This window comes from Cervus elaphus, chromosome 12 (genome assembly GCF_910594005.1).
Source record: "Cervus elaphus chromosome 12, mCerEla1.1, whole genome shotgun sequence".
Lineage (NCBI taxonomy): Eukaryota > Metazoa > Chordata > Mammalia > Artiodactyla > Cervidae > Cervus > Cervus elaphus.
The window spans coordinates 46,173,495-46,188,688 of NC_057826.1; the positions used below are offsets into that span (position 1 = coordinate 46,173,495).

Below are 15,194 nucleotides of genomic sequence, written 5' to 3' on the forward strand. Positions count from 1 at the left end.
GTGATGGAGAGGGAGGCCTGGCGTGCTGTGATTCACGGGGTCGCAAAGAGTCAGACACAACTGACCGACTGAACTGAACTGGACTGGAGGCAGAATCAATTTATCTAAAACAAATGAAATATAGGATCAAATGAAGACAGAAAACCCAGAATATATAGTCAATGATTCTGTCACCAGACCCAAGAAGCAGGAGACTTCAAATCTCACTCTATAGCTTCTATTTCTTTTCACATGAAAATCTGTTAGTAGGCATATTAACAGCAATTAAAGCAAGAGAACTTCAACTAAGCTAAAAAGTTTAATCTCCCAAATAAGGAAAATAAGTCTTATTTCATACTCATCATGCCTCACAGTGAAATTAAAGTAACCCAAACTTGCACAATAAGACATCCTCAAAAATGTATGGCCTAATTTATTTTTTATCATGGTTAACCATTAGTTCCTCATTATCAAGTCATGTTCATTATATCTTATCATGAGAAAGTCAAGTCAGTTAGAATTTACTGAGCAATAACGGAGGCCTGATACTTTGTGCAGAATTTCAGGGCACTGACCTTTGCCCCCTATACAGGCAAGACCAAACTGTACCGTTTCCAACAGCCACATCCTTTCTATCCTCCAGGCTGTTATGCGTGCTGCCCCTAAACCCTGAATAACCAAACACAACCTTCCTTCAGGGACATCCCCTACTTCCTTTACAGCTTGCCTCTCAGTTACTTCCATTGTGAAACCTTTCTGGTCTCCAGAGAGGCTCAGTGCTCTGTTAACACCTTGTCTGTTCAGTGTCAAGGTTATGAAAATGAACTCGGGAGGTGTTTGAGGCTGAATCCTGGCTATGCCATTTACTAGCTGTGTGGCCTTGAGGAAGTTACACGGCCACTCTGTGCCTCAGTTTCCCCATCTTTAAATGAAGACAATGACAGTATTTACTTCACAGGGGTAAGGTAAAGGTTAAATGAGTTAATTCAATGAATCTTCAGGTAAGGTTCATGGACCAGCAGCCTAACCACCACCTGGGAACTTGCTAGAAATGCAAATTCTCAGGTACCACCCCAAATCTACTGAAGCAGGAAGGCTGGGTTTGAGATCTGGAATCTGTTTTAACAATTTCTCTGGGGGGAATCTAGATGCATGCTCACACATGAAAAGCATTATGTTAATACAATAAAGCATTTAGAGATGTTGTGTATTACCAGTAACAATGTTTAATAGTATTTATTTTGAGGAGTCTGGGAAGTATGATAATTGATCATTTTTCTTTTTTCCTAACTTTTTTACAAAGGTTGTGAATTACTTATACAAAAAATAAATTTATGAATTCTTTTAAAATATCTCACCAAAAAAGAAAGCACATACATAAATAACTACAACTCGATATGGTATGTGATAAGGATCATGTGTAAGTAGTACAAAACATAATAGGCTTAACTCCAATTGAGAGGAATAAAATTGACATACACACCCCACTGGCTCAGATGGTAAAGAATATGCCTGCAATGTGGGAGACCTGGGTTCAATCCATGGGTTGGGAAGATCCCCTGGAAGAGGGCATGGCAATCCACCCCAGTATTCTTTCCTGGAGAACCCCCATGGACAGAGGAGCCTGGTGGGCTGCAGTCCATGGGGTTGCAAAGAGTCGGACATGACTGAGCAACTAAGCACAGCATAGGCTATATAAAATAGATAATAAGAGCCTGCTGTGTAGCACAGGGAACTCGGCTCAATATTCTATAATGGCCTTTATGGAGAAGGAATCTTTAAAAGAAAAAAGAACGGATACATGTATAACTGATTCATTTTGCTGTACACTTGAAGCTAATACAACATTGTAAATAAACTATATTTTAATAAATTTTTTTTAAAAAAGGAGAGAAAAAATTTAATTCAACAAAGTTATCACAGAAAATTTCATGGGGGCCATATTTTCTCAGATTTTAAAGAGTAAATTGAACTCTAAATTTTTCAGACAATGGGAGTGAGTATGGAGAGCACTTTTCAGACAGAGGGAATAATAGGAATAAAAATATAAAGGCAAAAAGATGTTAAAAATATACTTGCTGGGCTCCTGTCCCACTTCTGTGAGGCTACAGAAGAGCAGTTTAGAAATATAGGCTACTCTGGAGTTCCCTACAGAACACGCTGCCTGTGGGCACAGCTGGCCCATCCTCAAGCTCCAGAAAGACAGGTGAGTGATACAGCACTATCCGATCCCTCCGTGATTTCAAATTCAGGCCCAGAGGACACAGCTCTCTGTTCAGTCTCCTAAGCTCAGCAGGGCTCAGCTTGGGACTCTTACCTGTTTCCCATGAGGACAGGAGAGAGCTGGGTTCAAGGGAGCAAGGACCGCAGTGCATTTCTGGAGAAGCAAAGGGAGGGTGCAGACCTGGACTCCACCCAGGCCTTCAGCACCCAGGACTCAGCTACCTGCTCAATGCAATACTGCCTCTGCTCTGCGATCCACCATTGGTTTATGTGTACACACATATATATGCTTGTGTGTGTATATAGATATATAATTTATATATATTAAATACATTAGACATACAAAATACATTAAATATTAAAATATACATTAAATTTATAATGTATATATTTAATTTGACCCCCAAAAGAAGAAACAAATGGCAGAGGAAAAATAAAAAATATGTATAATTAACAAATTTTTATTCCTAATTAAGATTTGTTATTACTACCTCTGACATTGAATCCTTCTGACAGTGAATACTTTACACTGAAGATGTGAAATCTCCAGTATGTATGTTTTCTTTGCCTAACTGGGCAATAAGAATTCTTTTACACTATAAGGAAAACACAAAATAATACACAGAGTTTCACATGATTTTATTCTTCACGTAACTAGCCATGAAGCCCAAATGGATGAGATTTACCTTGTCCAGAGTTTCGGTTTCTCCCAGTGAAAAATAGGTGGGTTGATGCTCTTCCTGTGCTAAGATTCTATGAGCCCATCTCTAACAACAATCCTTAGAAAATGCTTAAGAAAGCCCCAGAATTGGTTCCGATGACACAAAGTAGAGGATGATGAGCAAGGAACGAGGATAAGAGATTAGAAATAGTCACTGCCATTCAGCCAAAAGGGTGTGTGACTCAGACTGGCATTTAACAAAGTGAGGCCCAGTAAGCATGACTAACCTGGGGAACCTATATTTAAAGCATTAAATAGCTCTTCAACTCTTAGTGATTAACTTAGTTGAGAAAGAGCATAAAAAGCCACTGAATCCCTCCATCCCCAAAAAGGCCAGTGAATCAAAAGCCAAAAGCTCCATGTCCTTGGGCAAGCCTATTACTCCATAAGGCTAACCATCTTTATCCTAAAATGAGGATACACCACCTCCCTGGATCTCCTCATGGGGGGAACATGGGAACTGGATACAAGCTATGTGAAAATGTTTTGAAATCCACAAGGCATTCATCAATTACTTATTTAAAGGCTCATTTTTAAAAACAAGGCTTTCTACTATAAAAATCACAGCCCATTACCCTTTCATAACACCGAAACTATAAGAAATTGTTATGCAGTAGGGGTTTGTAAATAAGCTTTCATTCTAAAGATTTGGCTGTTAGGAATTTAACATCACAGGCCTCCCCAGTAGGTTCTCTATGATTCCACCAATACAACCAACAGAGGAAAATGTACATTTCATCAAGTAGCAGGATTCTAAATGACTACTAACCAATCATGTAAGCTATCAGGCTGTCTCCAAAGAGCCAAAATGCAGGTTTATGTATACTGTGCTGGGGACCACTCTGGCCAAGGCAGTTCTAGAGGTTTCTATGACAAGATCCTCCTGGCAAGTGCTCTGGCCATTTAAATACAGAAGAGACCTTGAGACAGGGTTAGGATCCATTAATTTTTCAAAAGCGTCAATGTACTACATGTTTTGAACCCTGGGATGGTATCAGACTCGATAGCACTTCTCTAGGCTTCTATCTCCTCATCTATAAAATGGGGGTAAGAGTCCCCTTTGTGGAAAAGCCTGGTGAAGAGATTACACAGAAAACACTCCATGAATCCAGAGTGCAAAATGCACTCAACAAATGGAGGTTAGCATGACCAGGGGAAGCAGAGGACTTCAGTCATGTTTGCTCCTGACCTAAGGAGCTGTGCTCCTTTAAATAGCATTTTAAACAGCATTAGGAGCTCTCACAAAACAACTTACAAAAGAAGTAGAATATAAGAGAGATTCTGTTTCAGGGAGTGGGAAGCAACAGGCAGGGAGACAATACTACTTACTTATCCAGTTTCTGACGTTGAGAAAACTCTGCTCATTTGTCAGATCAAAAAGCAGAAGAAACCCCATAGCATCTCTGAAGAAGGCAGTTGTCAAGCTACGAAACCTGGGAACATAAAAGCAGGTTGGTCACCTAAACCACAGCCCTACTCTTTGAAACATACAACAGTTCATCAATAACAAGTCAGATGTTTAACAACATGCCACTGTTTCTACTAACTTCGCATTATACATGCACACTATGCATAGATCTTATTTGCATAAGGTTTACTGAATTATGCTATTATATAATAGATAGTTTCAACAGTGTAAAATTATGTACATAATCAATGACATTGAGTAAATTAAAAATATAGTAAATAGGTATTTAGAACAAGAAAAAATATTTGAAAACATACAGACATTCTAAAATGCTAACAGTTATTGGAATTTTCTTTTAAAATAAAAACAAACAAAAAAAAATAAAAACAATTTTTTTTAATTTAACAAATTAGATGAAGATATTCCAAATGTGTATAATAAGTTATTTATCTAACCGGTAGAAATTTATGTATTAATAAGCCATGTGATTTGAAAAACCAGCCCTCTGGACAGGGATGGCAAGAACTAGCTCATGATCTCTTTGTCTCAGCCAAGAATTTATCGTACAATTAAAAGTTAAATAGGCCAAAAGCAACGGTGCTTGCTGTGTATGTGTCTTCCCTGTCCTGTGAAAGCCTGACTTGATTTAACATCACAATGTGTTCCATGCATGACCTTTTAATTTCAGTCTCTACAGAAATCCCTTATCCCTGAGAACCATTTCTTTGGTTTTGCTGCTGCTAAGTCATGTCAGTTGTGTCCGACTCTGTGCAACCCCATAGGCGGCAGCCCACCAGGCTCCCCTGACCCTGGGATTCTCCAGGCAAGAGCACTGGAGTGGGTTGCCATTTCCTTCTCCAATGCATGAAAGTGAAAAGTGAAGGTGAAGTTGCTCAGTCCTGTCCGACTCCTTGCAACCCCATGGACTGCACCCTACCAGGCTCCTCCGTCCATGGGATTTTCCAGGCAAGAGTACTGGCGTGGGGTGCCATTGCCTTCTCCATTCTATAAAGTAACAATTGGCAAAATTGAAATAAGCCCCAGATGGCAGCTGTCCCAACCCTAGTGGCCTTCCCCACAGCCAGTTTTGAGTTCCCTGCAAGAGAGTGGCAGGACCCGATGGCTCCTGGATCTTGCAACCAGACCACTCGTTCTCCCTCTCGACTTTGAGTCACCTGCTCTGGGTGCTTTGGCAACGGCCCTCGGGCAGCCAAGGTCGGCCGGTACCAGCTCAGGTTATCGCGACCAGCATGGGACTCGGCCCACCGAACAGGCCACACTGGCCAGTGGCTTTAGGGTAGTGGTAATCAGACTCAATTTCCCCTTTCTTTGTACCCTCTCCACCAAGGATTTGGGCTTCCCAAGTGGCCTAGTGGTAAAGAATCTGCCTGCCAATGCAGAAGATGCAAAAGATACAGCTTCGATCCCTGGGTGGGAAAGATCCCCTGGCATAGGAAATGGCAACCTGCTCCAATATCCTTGCCTGGAAAATTCCTTGGACAGAGGAACCTGGTGGGCCACAGCCCATGGAGTCACAAAGAGCTGGACACAACTGAGCACACACATGCATGCATGCACTAAGGATTTATCCTGCCATCTCCCTGCCTCTCTCCCTCTTGCAGGTTTTCTCTCATTTTGCCATTATGCAAACTCTGCAACTGACAGGCAAAGGCTCCAGAGAAGAAAATATTGGTTTAGAATATGTCCTTTAATTAGCTATTTTAAGTGTTCTCAAATAATTCTAATCCATGTTTTTACCAAAAAAAGTACCCATCTTTCAGAGATATGTACCAAATAGTTACAAAAGAAACAATTTGATATTTGGAATTTGCTTCAAAATAACTGTGGGGCAGGGGGGGAGTGAGAAGAGGTGAAGGATATACATGAAGTAAGATGGGCCACAACCTGATGTTTGTTGAAACTGGGAAGTCAGTACCTGATTTCACTGTGCTTGCCTCTCTACTTCTGTATATACTTGGAGTTTTCCATAACAAAAAGTTAAACAAACAAATCAAATCCTTCAAGGAAATTGTGAGAGATAACAGAGCTGCAGCTAACTGAAAGCAACTTTAAACAGACCTGTGGAGCCAAGGGAGGGGCGGGTGGGGGAGGGATGGATTGGGAGTTTGGGCCTAGCAGATCCAAACTATTATACACAGAATGGATAATCAACAAGGTCCTATTGTATAGTGTGCAGGGAACTATATTCAATGCCCTGTGATAAACCATAATAGAAAATAATATAAAAAAGAATGTATATATTTGTATACCTGAATCACTTTACTGTACAGCAGAAATTAACATAACACTGTAAATCAACTATATTTCAATCAAAGAAAGTAACTTTATATGAAGATTTCATGTGACATTTTTGTCAAGCAACTTCTGATCATATAAGTTAATTTCAACATGATTTTTATGCTAGGTTCCAATAATCAGGTAAGGAAAATGCATGCAACTCTAGCTTTCTTTGTGGTTGAGTAAGCAGCAGAAGTAAACGGAGACAAGTATACAGGTTTTTTAAAAGGGGGAGAAAAAGAAAGAAGTCCATAAGTAAAAGCATCCATTTTTAAAAGGATTCATTTTCCCTTTGACCTTGTATGAAATAAAGCCACTATTATCATTTCAGGCTGATAAATTTCCTGCTAATTTGGCAGCATGGCTTATCCAGGTGCACATCAATGAATCAGTTGGCCTTTTCCTGCTCAGGTCACGGTGTGAAGAGTGCAGTTGTTTTTCCCCTTTGTTCCAGCGAAGAGCACATGACCAAAGATTTCATACCTCTCTTGTCCAGCTGTGTCCCATAACTGCAGGTGGATTCTCTGACCTCTGCCAACAGCTCCATCTGGCCCATTGGCTCTGTACACCTAAAATGGCAAAATGAAAAAGAAAAGAGAACTTCTGAGACTGGTGAACTCTTCTCACTTACCTATTCAGTACAACTCCCCTAAGTATCTAAACTTCTAAAGAAAATTCCATCTGGAATACAATCTTATTTGTATTTTATTTCAAATAATTGTCTCTATATAACATAATAATTTGTATTAAATGATATAAGCACATTTTTGTTGTTCAGTCGCTCAGTTGTGTCTGACTCTTTGTAACCCCATGGACTGCAGCATGCCAGAGTTCCCTGTCCTTCACTGTCTCCTGGAGTTTGCTCAAACTCATGTCCATTGAATTGATAATGCCATCCAAACATCTCATTCTCTGTTGCCCTTTCTCCCCTGCCCTCAATCTTTCACAGAATCAGGGTCTTTTCCATTGAGTTGGCTCTTCATTATAATGTGTAAGCACATTATATATCTTTATAAATATATTAAAGAATGTACAAGTAATATTTTATTTGCAGGAGGGAAGGGAGAGACAGAAAGAGGCAGAAAAAATACTTCTGGAAATAATAGCCAAAAACTTCCAAAATCTGATGAAAATTATTCATGTGCATATTCAAGAAACTCAATGAACTTCAAGAAGGATAAACTTTCTTATACTGACTAGACATATTACCAAACTGTCAAAAATCAAGACAGAGAGAATTTTTAAAGCAGCAAGAGAAAAGTGATTCAATACCTATAAGGGATCTCAATAAGACTAAGAGCTGATTCATCATTAAAAAACAAATAAATAAAAATGGAGGCCAACAGGCAGTAGGACAATAAAAATTACAGAAAGGAAAAAGACTACAGACCGAGAACCCTATATCCAGCAAAGCTATCCTTCAAATTAAAAGGGAAACTAAAACATCTTCTGATAAACAAAAACATAAAATTCACTGCTAGCAAAACTGCCCTGCAAGAAATAACAAAGACAGAGCTTCAGGCTGAGATGAAAAGACACTAGGCAGGAATTCAAAGTCACACAAAGAAATAAAGAGCACCAGTAAAGGTAACTACATGGGTCAATACAAGACAATATAAATGGTTTTTCATAACTCTTTCCTGCATCAGACTAAAACACAATTTCATAAAGCAATAATTATAAACTCGTGTTGATAGGTACACAGTACATAAAGATGCAATATGAAAAGTAATGGGCAGGAAATGGAGCCATATAAGAGCAGAGTATGGCATTGAAATTAAGTGGGTATTAATCCAAACTAGACTGTTAAAAATTAAGATGACAATTTTAATCCTCAGGGGAACTATTAAGAAAACAATTCAAAAAATAAAAAGTGAGAAGGGAATTTAAATTTAAAATTTTCTAGTAGTGTAAGGGTGCAAAGAAGTAACAGGACAAAAAAAAGATAAGACATATAGAAAATAAGTAGCAAAATGGCAGGCATAAATCTTCCTTTGTTAGTAATTATACTGAATGTAAATGGATTGAAGATTCCAAGTGAAAGGCAAGGGTTAGCAGAATAGATTTAAAGATGTGATCCAACTATATGCTCTCTACAAAAGACATATTTTAGGTTCAAAGACACAAAAAGGGTTTTAGGAAAAGAATGAAAAAAATACAATGTCATGCAAACAATAACCAAAAAGATAGCCGGAGTTACACTAATATGAGACAAAATAGACTTGAAGACAAAAAGAGACAAAAAAGGATATTTTATAATGATAAAAGGGCCATGTGGTTACCTTTAAGAATACATACAGATAAAAAGAGAGAAATAAACAATTTGACAATATTTAGAAACTTCAGTATTCTTTTGATAATGGATAAAACAAGCAAGCAGATGAACAAGGAAACAGAAGAGCTGCAGGACATTCTAAGTCAACTAGACATGATATAGACATCCATAGAAGACCTCACCCAACAACTGCAAAACACACACTCTTCTCAAGCACATATGAAACATTCTCAAGGACAGACCTTATGTTAGGTCATCAAACAAGCCTTGACAAGTTTAAGAGACTAAAGTCATACAAAATATATTTTCTAACCATAATGTGGTTTTTAAAGAAAATTAGAAATCATTTACAGAAAGGAATTTGGGAAATTCATGACTATGTGGAAATTAAATAATATAATCTTAAACAGCCAATGGGTCAAAGAAGAAACATAATGGAAACTAGAAAGCATTTTTAGATGAATGAAAAGCACAATATACAAAAAGTAGCTTCACTGCTAAAATAGTGCTCAGAGGTAAATGTATAGCAGTAAACACCTATATTAAAAAACAAGAAAGATCTCAAATCAATAACTTAAATGTCAACCTTAAAAAACTAGAAAAATAAAAGTAAACTAAATCCAAAGCAAACAGAAGGCAAGAATAATAAAGATTAGAGTGGAAATAAATTATCTTTTCTTTGAAAAGCTCAAGAAAATTGATAAACCTTTAGTTAAACTAAGAATAAAAATAGATTCAAATTCTTAAAATCAGAAATGAAAGAAAGGACAACACTACCAACTTTAAATATATAAAAAGGTTATAAAGGAATAGTATGAACAACTGTATGCCCAAAAATTGGATAGCTTAGAAGAAATGGAGAAATTCCTAGACACAAACAATTAAAACTAACTCAAGAAAAAGCAGAAAATCTAAAGAGACATATAGCCAGTAAGAAGACTGAATTCATAATAAAAATAACTTCCCACAAAGAAAAGACCAGGCCCAAATATCTTCACTAGTGAATCTTATCAAATGTTTAGAGAAGAATTAACATCAATCCTTCCCAAACTCTTCCAAAATACAGAAAAGAAGGAAATATTTCCCACTTCATTCTATGAGGGTATTATTATCCTGATACCAAAAACTAAACTATGAGGGGAAAAAAAACTATAGACCAATATCCATTCCGAATACAGATACCAAAATACTAGAAAACAGAATTGAACAACATAGAAAAAGGATTATACACCATGACTGAGTGGAATTTATCATAAGAACAAGGTTGGGTTAACATACAAAAACCAATCAATATCGATTTGTAATGGAACAGAACAGTTCTATAATAAAGGACTAAAACCACACAATCATCTCAATAGATACAGAAAAAGCACCTGAAAAAATCCAACACCTTTCATAATAAAAATGCTCAACAATTAGGAATAGAAGATAACAACCTGGACCTGAAAAACACCATCTATGAAAAACACACAACTTCTATTATAATTTACGATAACTGAATGCTTTCTCCTTAAAATCAAAGACAAGACAAAGATGTTCTCTTTCAACATTTCTACTCAAAATTTTACTGGAGGCACTCATCAGGGCAATTAGGCAAAAAAAAAAAAGAAAGCATATCCAACTTGGAAAGGAAGAAGTATAACAGAAGATAGGAGGATCTTGTATATTGGAAATACTAAGGAATAAACAGATACAGACACCCCCTACACAGGCACACATGCGGGTTATATTAGAAACAATAAACTAGTTCAGTAGTGTTCCCGTATACAAGCTCAACTTACAAAATTAATTGTATTTCTACACACTGGCAAAGAATAATTCAAAAATAAAATTAAGAAAACCATTTAATTTACAATAGCATAAAAAGATTAAGATACTTAGGAATAAATTTAATTTTAAAAGTATAAAATATATTCTGAAAGCTACAAAATATTGTTGAAAGAAATTAAAGAAGATCTAAATGGCAAAAAAGTCCATGTTCACAAAGCAGAAGACTTAATATTGCTAAGATATGAATGCTTCCTAGGTGGCACAGTGGTAAAGAATCTGCCTGCCAATGCAGATGTGAGTTCAATTCCTGGGTCAGGAAGATCCCTTGGAGTAGGAAATGGCAACCCACTCCAGTATTCTTGCCTGGAAAATTCCATGAACAGAGGAAACTAGTGGACTATACAGGCCATGGGGCCACAAAGAGTCTGACACAACTGAGCATGCATGTACTCCCCAAATTGTTCTACAGATTCAGTGCAATCCCTATCAGAATTTCAGCCAGTTTCTTTGTAGAAATTAATAAGCTGACCCTAAAATTCATTTGAAATTGCAAGCATCCCAAAACAATCATGAAAAAGACAAAGGTATAAAATAAGCTACAAGGATATATTGTACAACACAGGGAATATAGCCAATATTTTATAATAACTATAAATGGAATATAACCTTTAAAAATTGTAAACAAAAAAAAATTGTAAACCACTATATGGTACACCTGAAACTTACACAATACTGTATATCAACTATACCTTAAATTAAAAATAATTTAAAAAAAAAAGTGGTAGAAGAAGAAAAGGCTTCTGGTAGTGGAATAAAAGACTTAGGGTGGATCAGAAAGAATGAATTCTTCTGTCCTTGAAGCCAGAAACTCTGCTTATTTCCCAAGCAGAATATGCCCCACCAAAGGGTCTTTGTCCTTAGTCTTCCTGACTACTTGGTGACCTGCTTTATGGGAATGGTTGCTTTTTTAGTAAGAAATGTAGTTCCTGGACACACCAATCTCCTGACTTCCTCTCTACCCCCAGAATAACTTGTCTTTCAGTCCTTTAAAAAAAATAAATACAACTGTTAAAAAGAACCTCTCATCTTATCCTGCAGAGCCCTGCTGTCCCCTTGGTTACCTCCAGGACCCACATGCACAGTCATTCCCACCCGTATTTCAACCTCACCCTCCGGGTGGGGTCAATGAGTCCGCGACCTAGTGAATGGGACTGCTGAGGCCTTAATTAAGAGAAAAGCCATTAAAATGAGCAGGGTGGTTTGCAAGCTTCATAATAAAGATAGACAAATAACTTTGTAGAATTCAGAAGGAAGATACCAGCCAGAAGTGTATCAAGGAAATTTTTTACAAATCTTCACTTTTACTTTATTTTACCTGCTTGGTTTTATATGAAGCGTCCTCAGTTACAGCCTTTAATTACATTGCTCAGACTGAACATAATACACTTTCATATGTACCCTTTAATTTTAGATTCCAACCTTTGTCCTCCTAATTCCTATGAAGTAAATAAAACAAACAGGCAAAGGTTGACTCAGAGATTATATTTTTATATGGAAGGATACAGAACTTACCACTCTCTTTTCCCTGAAATCAATGCCGACTGTTGTGATGAATTTGGAGTTAAATTTACCATCTGTGTACTGATAAAGCACACTGGTCTTCCCTACTCCCGAGTCTCCCAGAGCTAAAAACTTGATAAGGTAATCATAGTCTCCATCAGACATAATGAAGAACTCAGCGTGTCACCTGAAAAATACAAACAAATTCAGATTTACCAAAAACTCATCAGAAAATATCAGAATCCCCTTCTTTTAGTATCCAGTTCAATAAGTACTTCTACATAACACCTATATGCCTAAGGGTTCTGTGAAGAAAGGATTAGATATTATTCACTGTCCCAAGGACTTAATCATTTGCTGGATAAGATGCTACTGAACTGTGCTGTGCTTAACACAAAAATTCCAACTGAGAATGAAAATCAAGAAGATAATGGTCACTATCTTATACCCAGATCATGTAGAACAAAAGTTAACAAAACAAAGGAAGAAAGAGAATGTTTGTTGTTGTTTAGTTGCTAAATTGTGTCTGACTCTTTTTGGACCCCATGGATTGTATAGTCTGCCAAGCTCCTCTGTCCGTGGGATTTCCCAGGCAAGAATACTGGAGTAAATTGCCATTTCCTTCTCCAAAGAGAATGTTTACAGGAATAATAATAATTCTTAGAGTGCAAGTGGTTCCGACTGTACCTCCTTTCTCAAAGTCTCCTAGTGCTATATCCTTGGCTTTTCTTTTGGACATCTAGGCAATTTCATTTGTCCTATGCATTTTCACATGTCATTACAGTTCCTTCAAAGATAATGCTAATAAAACTTGGTTTGCAGCTTCCTCACATTATTGGAGAAGGACATGGCAACCCACTCCAGTACTCTTGCCTGGAGAATCCTGTGGATGGAGAAACCTGATAGGCTGCTGTCCGTAGGGTCGCACAGAGTCGGACACGACTGAAGCAACTTAGCGGCGGCACATATTATTATTGTCACCTACTACATATTAAACCAGATCTTTCTGGAATATCACTGTTCACTTGAGAACTGAGTTCCACCATGAAGGGCGCATTTACCTACACTTGCCTTGATAGTCTATAGTAAATGCTACCAATTCAGCTCTTCAGCACTGGGCAAAACAAGTCTACCTTTGAGAAGAAATATTCTTGCTTTTCCAGCAAGACCTAACTATGGTTACCTTTTATCTTTCACAATCAGCACTTTTCAAGATTTATTTTTAATCCTTTAAATAGCTTCAAACTATTCAAAATATTAATCTGACTGGAAACATAGTCTATCTTCAGAGAAAGCTTACTTCTTTTTGTCCTCCCATTTCTAATACCAATAAATCCTCTTGAAAATCAGAAAAGCAATCATCCTGTTATCACTGACAATGCTATCTGCCCATTCAATATAAACATTTACCTATCCACATACACATCATAAGTCCTGCATTAGACTCTGCTGGTTTGGGGGACCTCCCCCGTGGTTAAGAATCACCTTCCAATGCAGGGGACACAGGTTTGATCCCTGGTGGGGAAACTAAAATCCCACATGCTGCCAGGCAACTAAGCCCATGTGCTGCAACTAGAGAAGCCCCTGCATGCCACAACTAGAGAAAGCCCACATGTGGCAACGAAGAGCCCATGAGCTGCAATGAAGACTCAGTGTAGCCAAAATAAAGAAAAAAAAAATTCTGCTGATTTCCCTCTCATTGTCCCCTTTTCATCCAGTCAGCTCCTATCCAGAAACTTTACCACAATTCTCAATGCTTCCCATTGGATTATTCCTATAGCTACATAAAAAAAGCTCAGGCTAGGACATTCACTGACTTTTCAAGGTTGCCTCCCCTAGCCCATCCTCAGTTTGATGACTCACCTTATGTTCAAAAATCCTGAATTCTGATTCCCAAGAGCTGCTGCAGTAACCTCTGCAGAGTGCCTTAGTGTGGAGCTACCACCTCACACGCAGACATGGCTGGTCGTCACTAAGGGCAAAGCCTCTACAAACACTCAGCACTCTGTTTGCACACAGTAAAGAGTGACACAGTGCAGATGACGGCTTTCCATTTACAGCTTCTGTACTCACAGGTGCGGGTTTGCCAGTACTGATGGGGTATAACAACGCTTCTCCAGAAGATGACCACTTGGGTCCAAATAAAGACTAGCAAGTCTCATCACAGCATCTGACTGGCTCCAAGTTATTCATAAATAAGAGATAAGAATTGAAAAGTAGGTCCAGATAGCATTGAACCATTTGAGGGGGGGGGGGTTCCCCTCCAAATAAATGAGTAAGCAGAAAGCAACTCCAAATTCTGCAAGGAGAGGGATATAAGACGTTTCTGTGGCTACCTTGTTTTCTGTTTATTTTTATTTTGAAAAAAAGTTGATCATTTCTATAAATATGTTTTTGTATCATTTTAAGTACAGGAGAAAATGTTGTCATCAATGGCACACTCTTCTAGAACTCTCTAAACGTACTTAAATGGAATTCAAAGACAGATGAACGTATCTTTAGGGCCCCCAAATTTAAAGTGTTTAGTTATCATGGGAGAAGAATTACACATCTAAGTCTATAAATGGTCTTCATGGGTTTTGTTTTCTATTCATGGTAACAGCAATACATAACAGTCTGTCCAAAACCAAACCATCATAAAAGAAGTGTTAACAAACAAAATACCACAACTAACGGTACAGACGCCACTGCTGACATTAATCATAGTTTATATTCTTGAGACTGCACCCTTAGATAATTATCTGCCTGTTGACCTGAAAATAAATGTTCAGACCTTCCATTTCCTGGGTTGTTTGCTAAAGAATAAAACAGAACCCAGAGAATTTAATTCATTTGCACAGTCTAGAACAAATGTCTCCTAACTTTAAGTCCAATGTCTATTCTACCCCAAGCTTTGTGGCCATTACTCAAATTTTTACAAATGCATGTTGGACTTACAAGTGACCAGGTACGGGGGACTT

General features: G+C 37.8%; 1 protein-coding gene across 10 annotated transcripts in view; it reads right to left on the bottom strand.

Moving 5' to 3' along the window:
• Positions 1-15,194, bottom strand: part of RAB27A (RAB27A, member RAS oncogene family) — an 85,613-nt gene that overhangs the window by 15,052 nt on the left and 55,367 nt on the right. For 9 of the 10 annotated variants that reach the window (XM_043921152.1, XM_043921154.1, XM_043921159.1 and 6 more), the window contains 3 exons: positions 12,247-12,421; positions 7,113-7,198; positions 4,253-4,356 (listed from right to left, as the gene is read on the bottom strand). In XM_043921152.1, coding sequence (XP_043777087.1) covers positions 4,253-4,356; positions 7,113-7,198; positions 12,247-12,399 — 343 coding nt within the window. In that variant the 5' untranslated portion in view covers positions 12,400-12,421. Of the gene's footprint in view, positions 1-4,252; positions 4,357-7,112; positions 7,199-12,246; positions 12,422-14,097; positions 14,212-15,194 lie in introns of those variants that run through there. The other variant, XM_043921157.1, reaches the window with a different exon arrangement.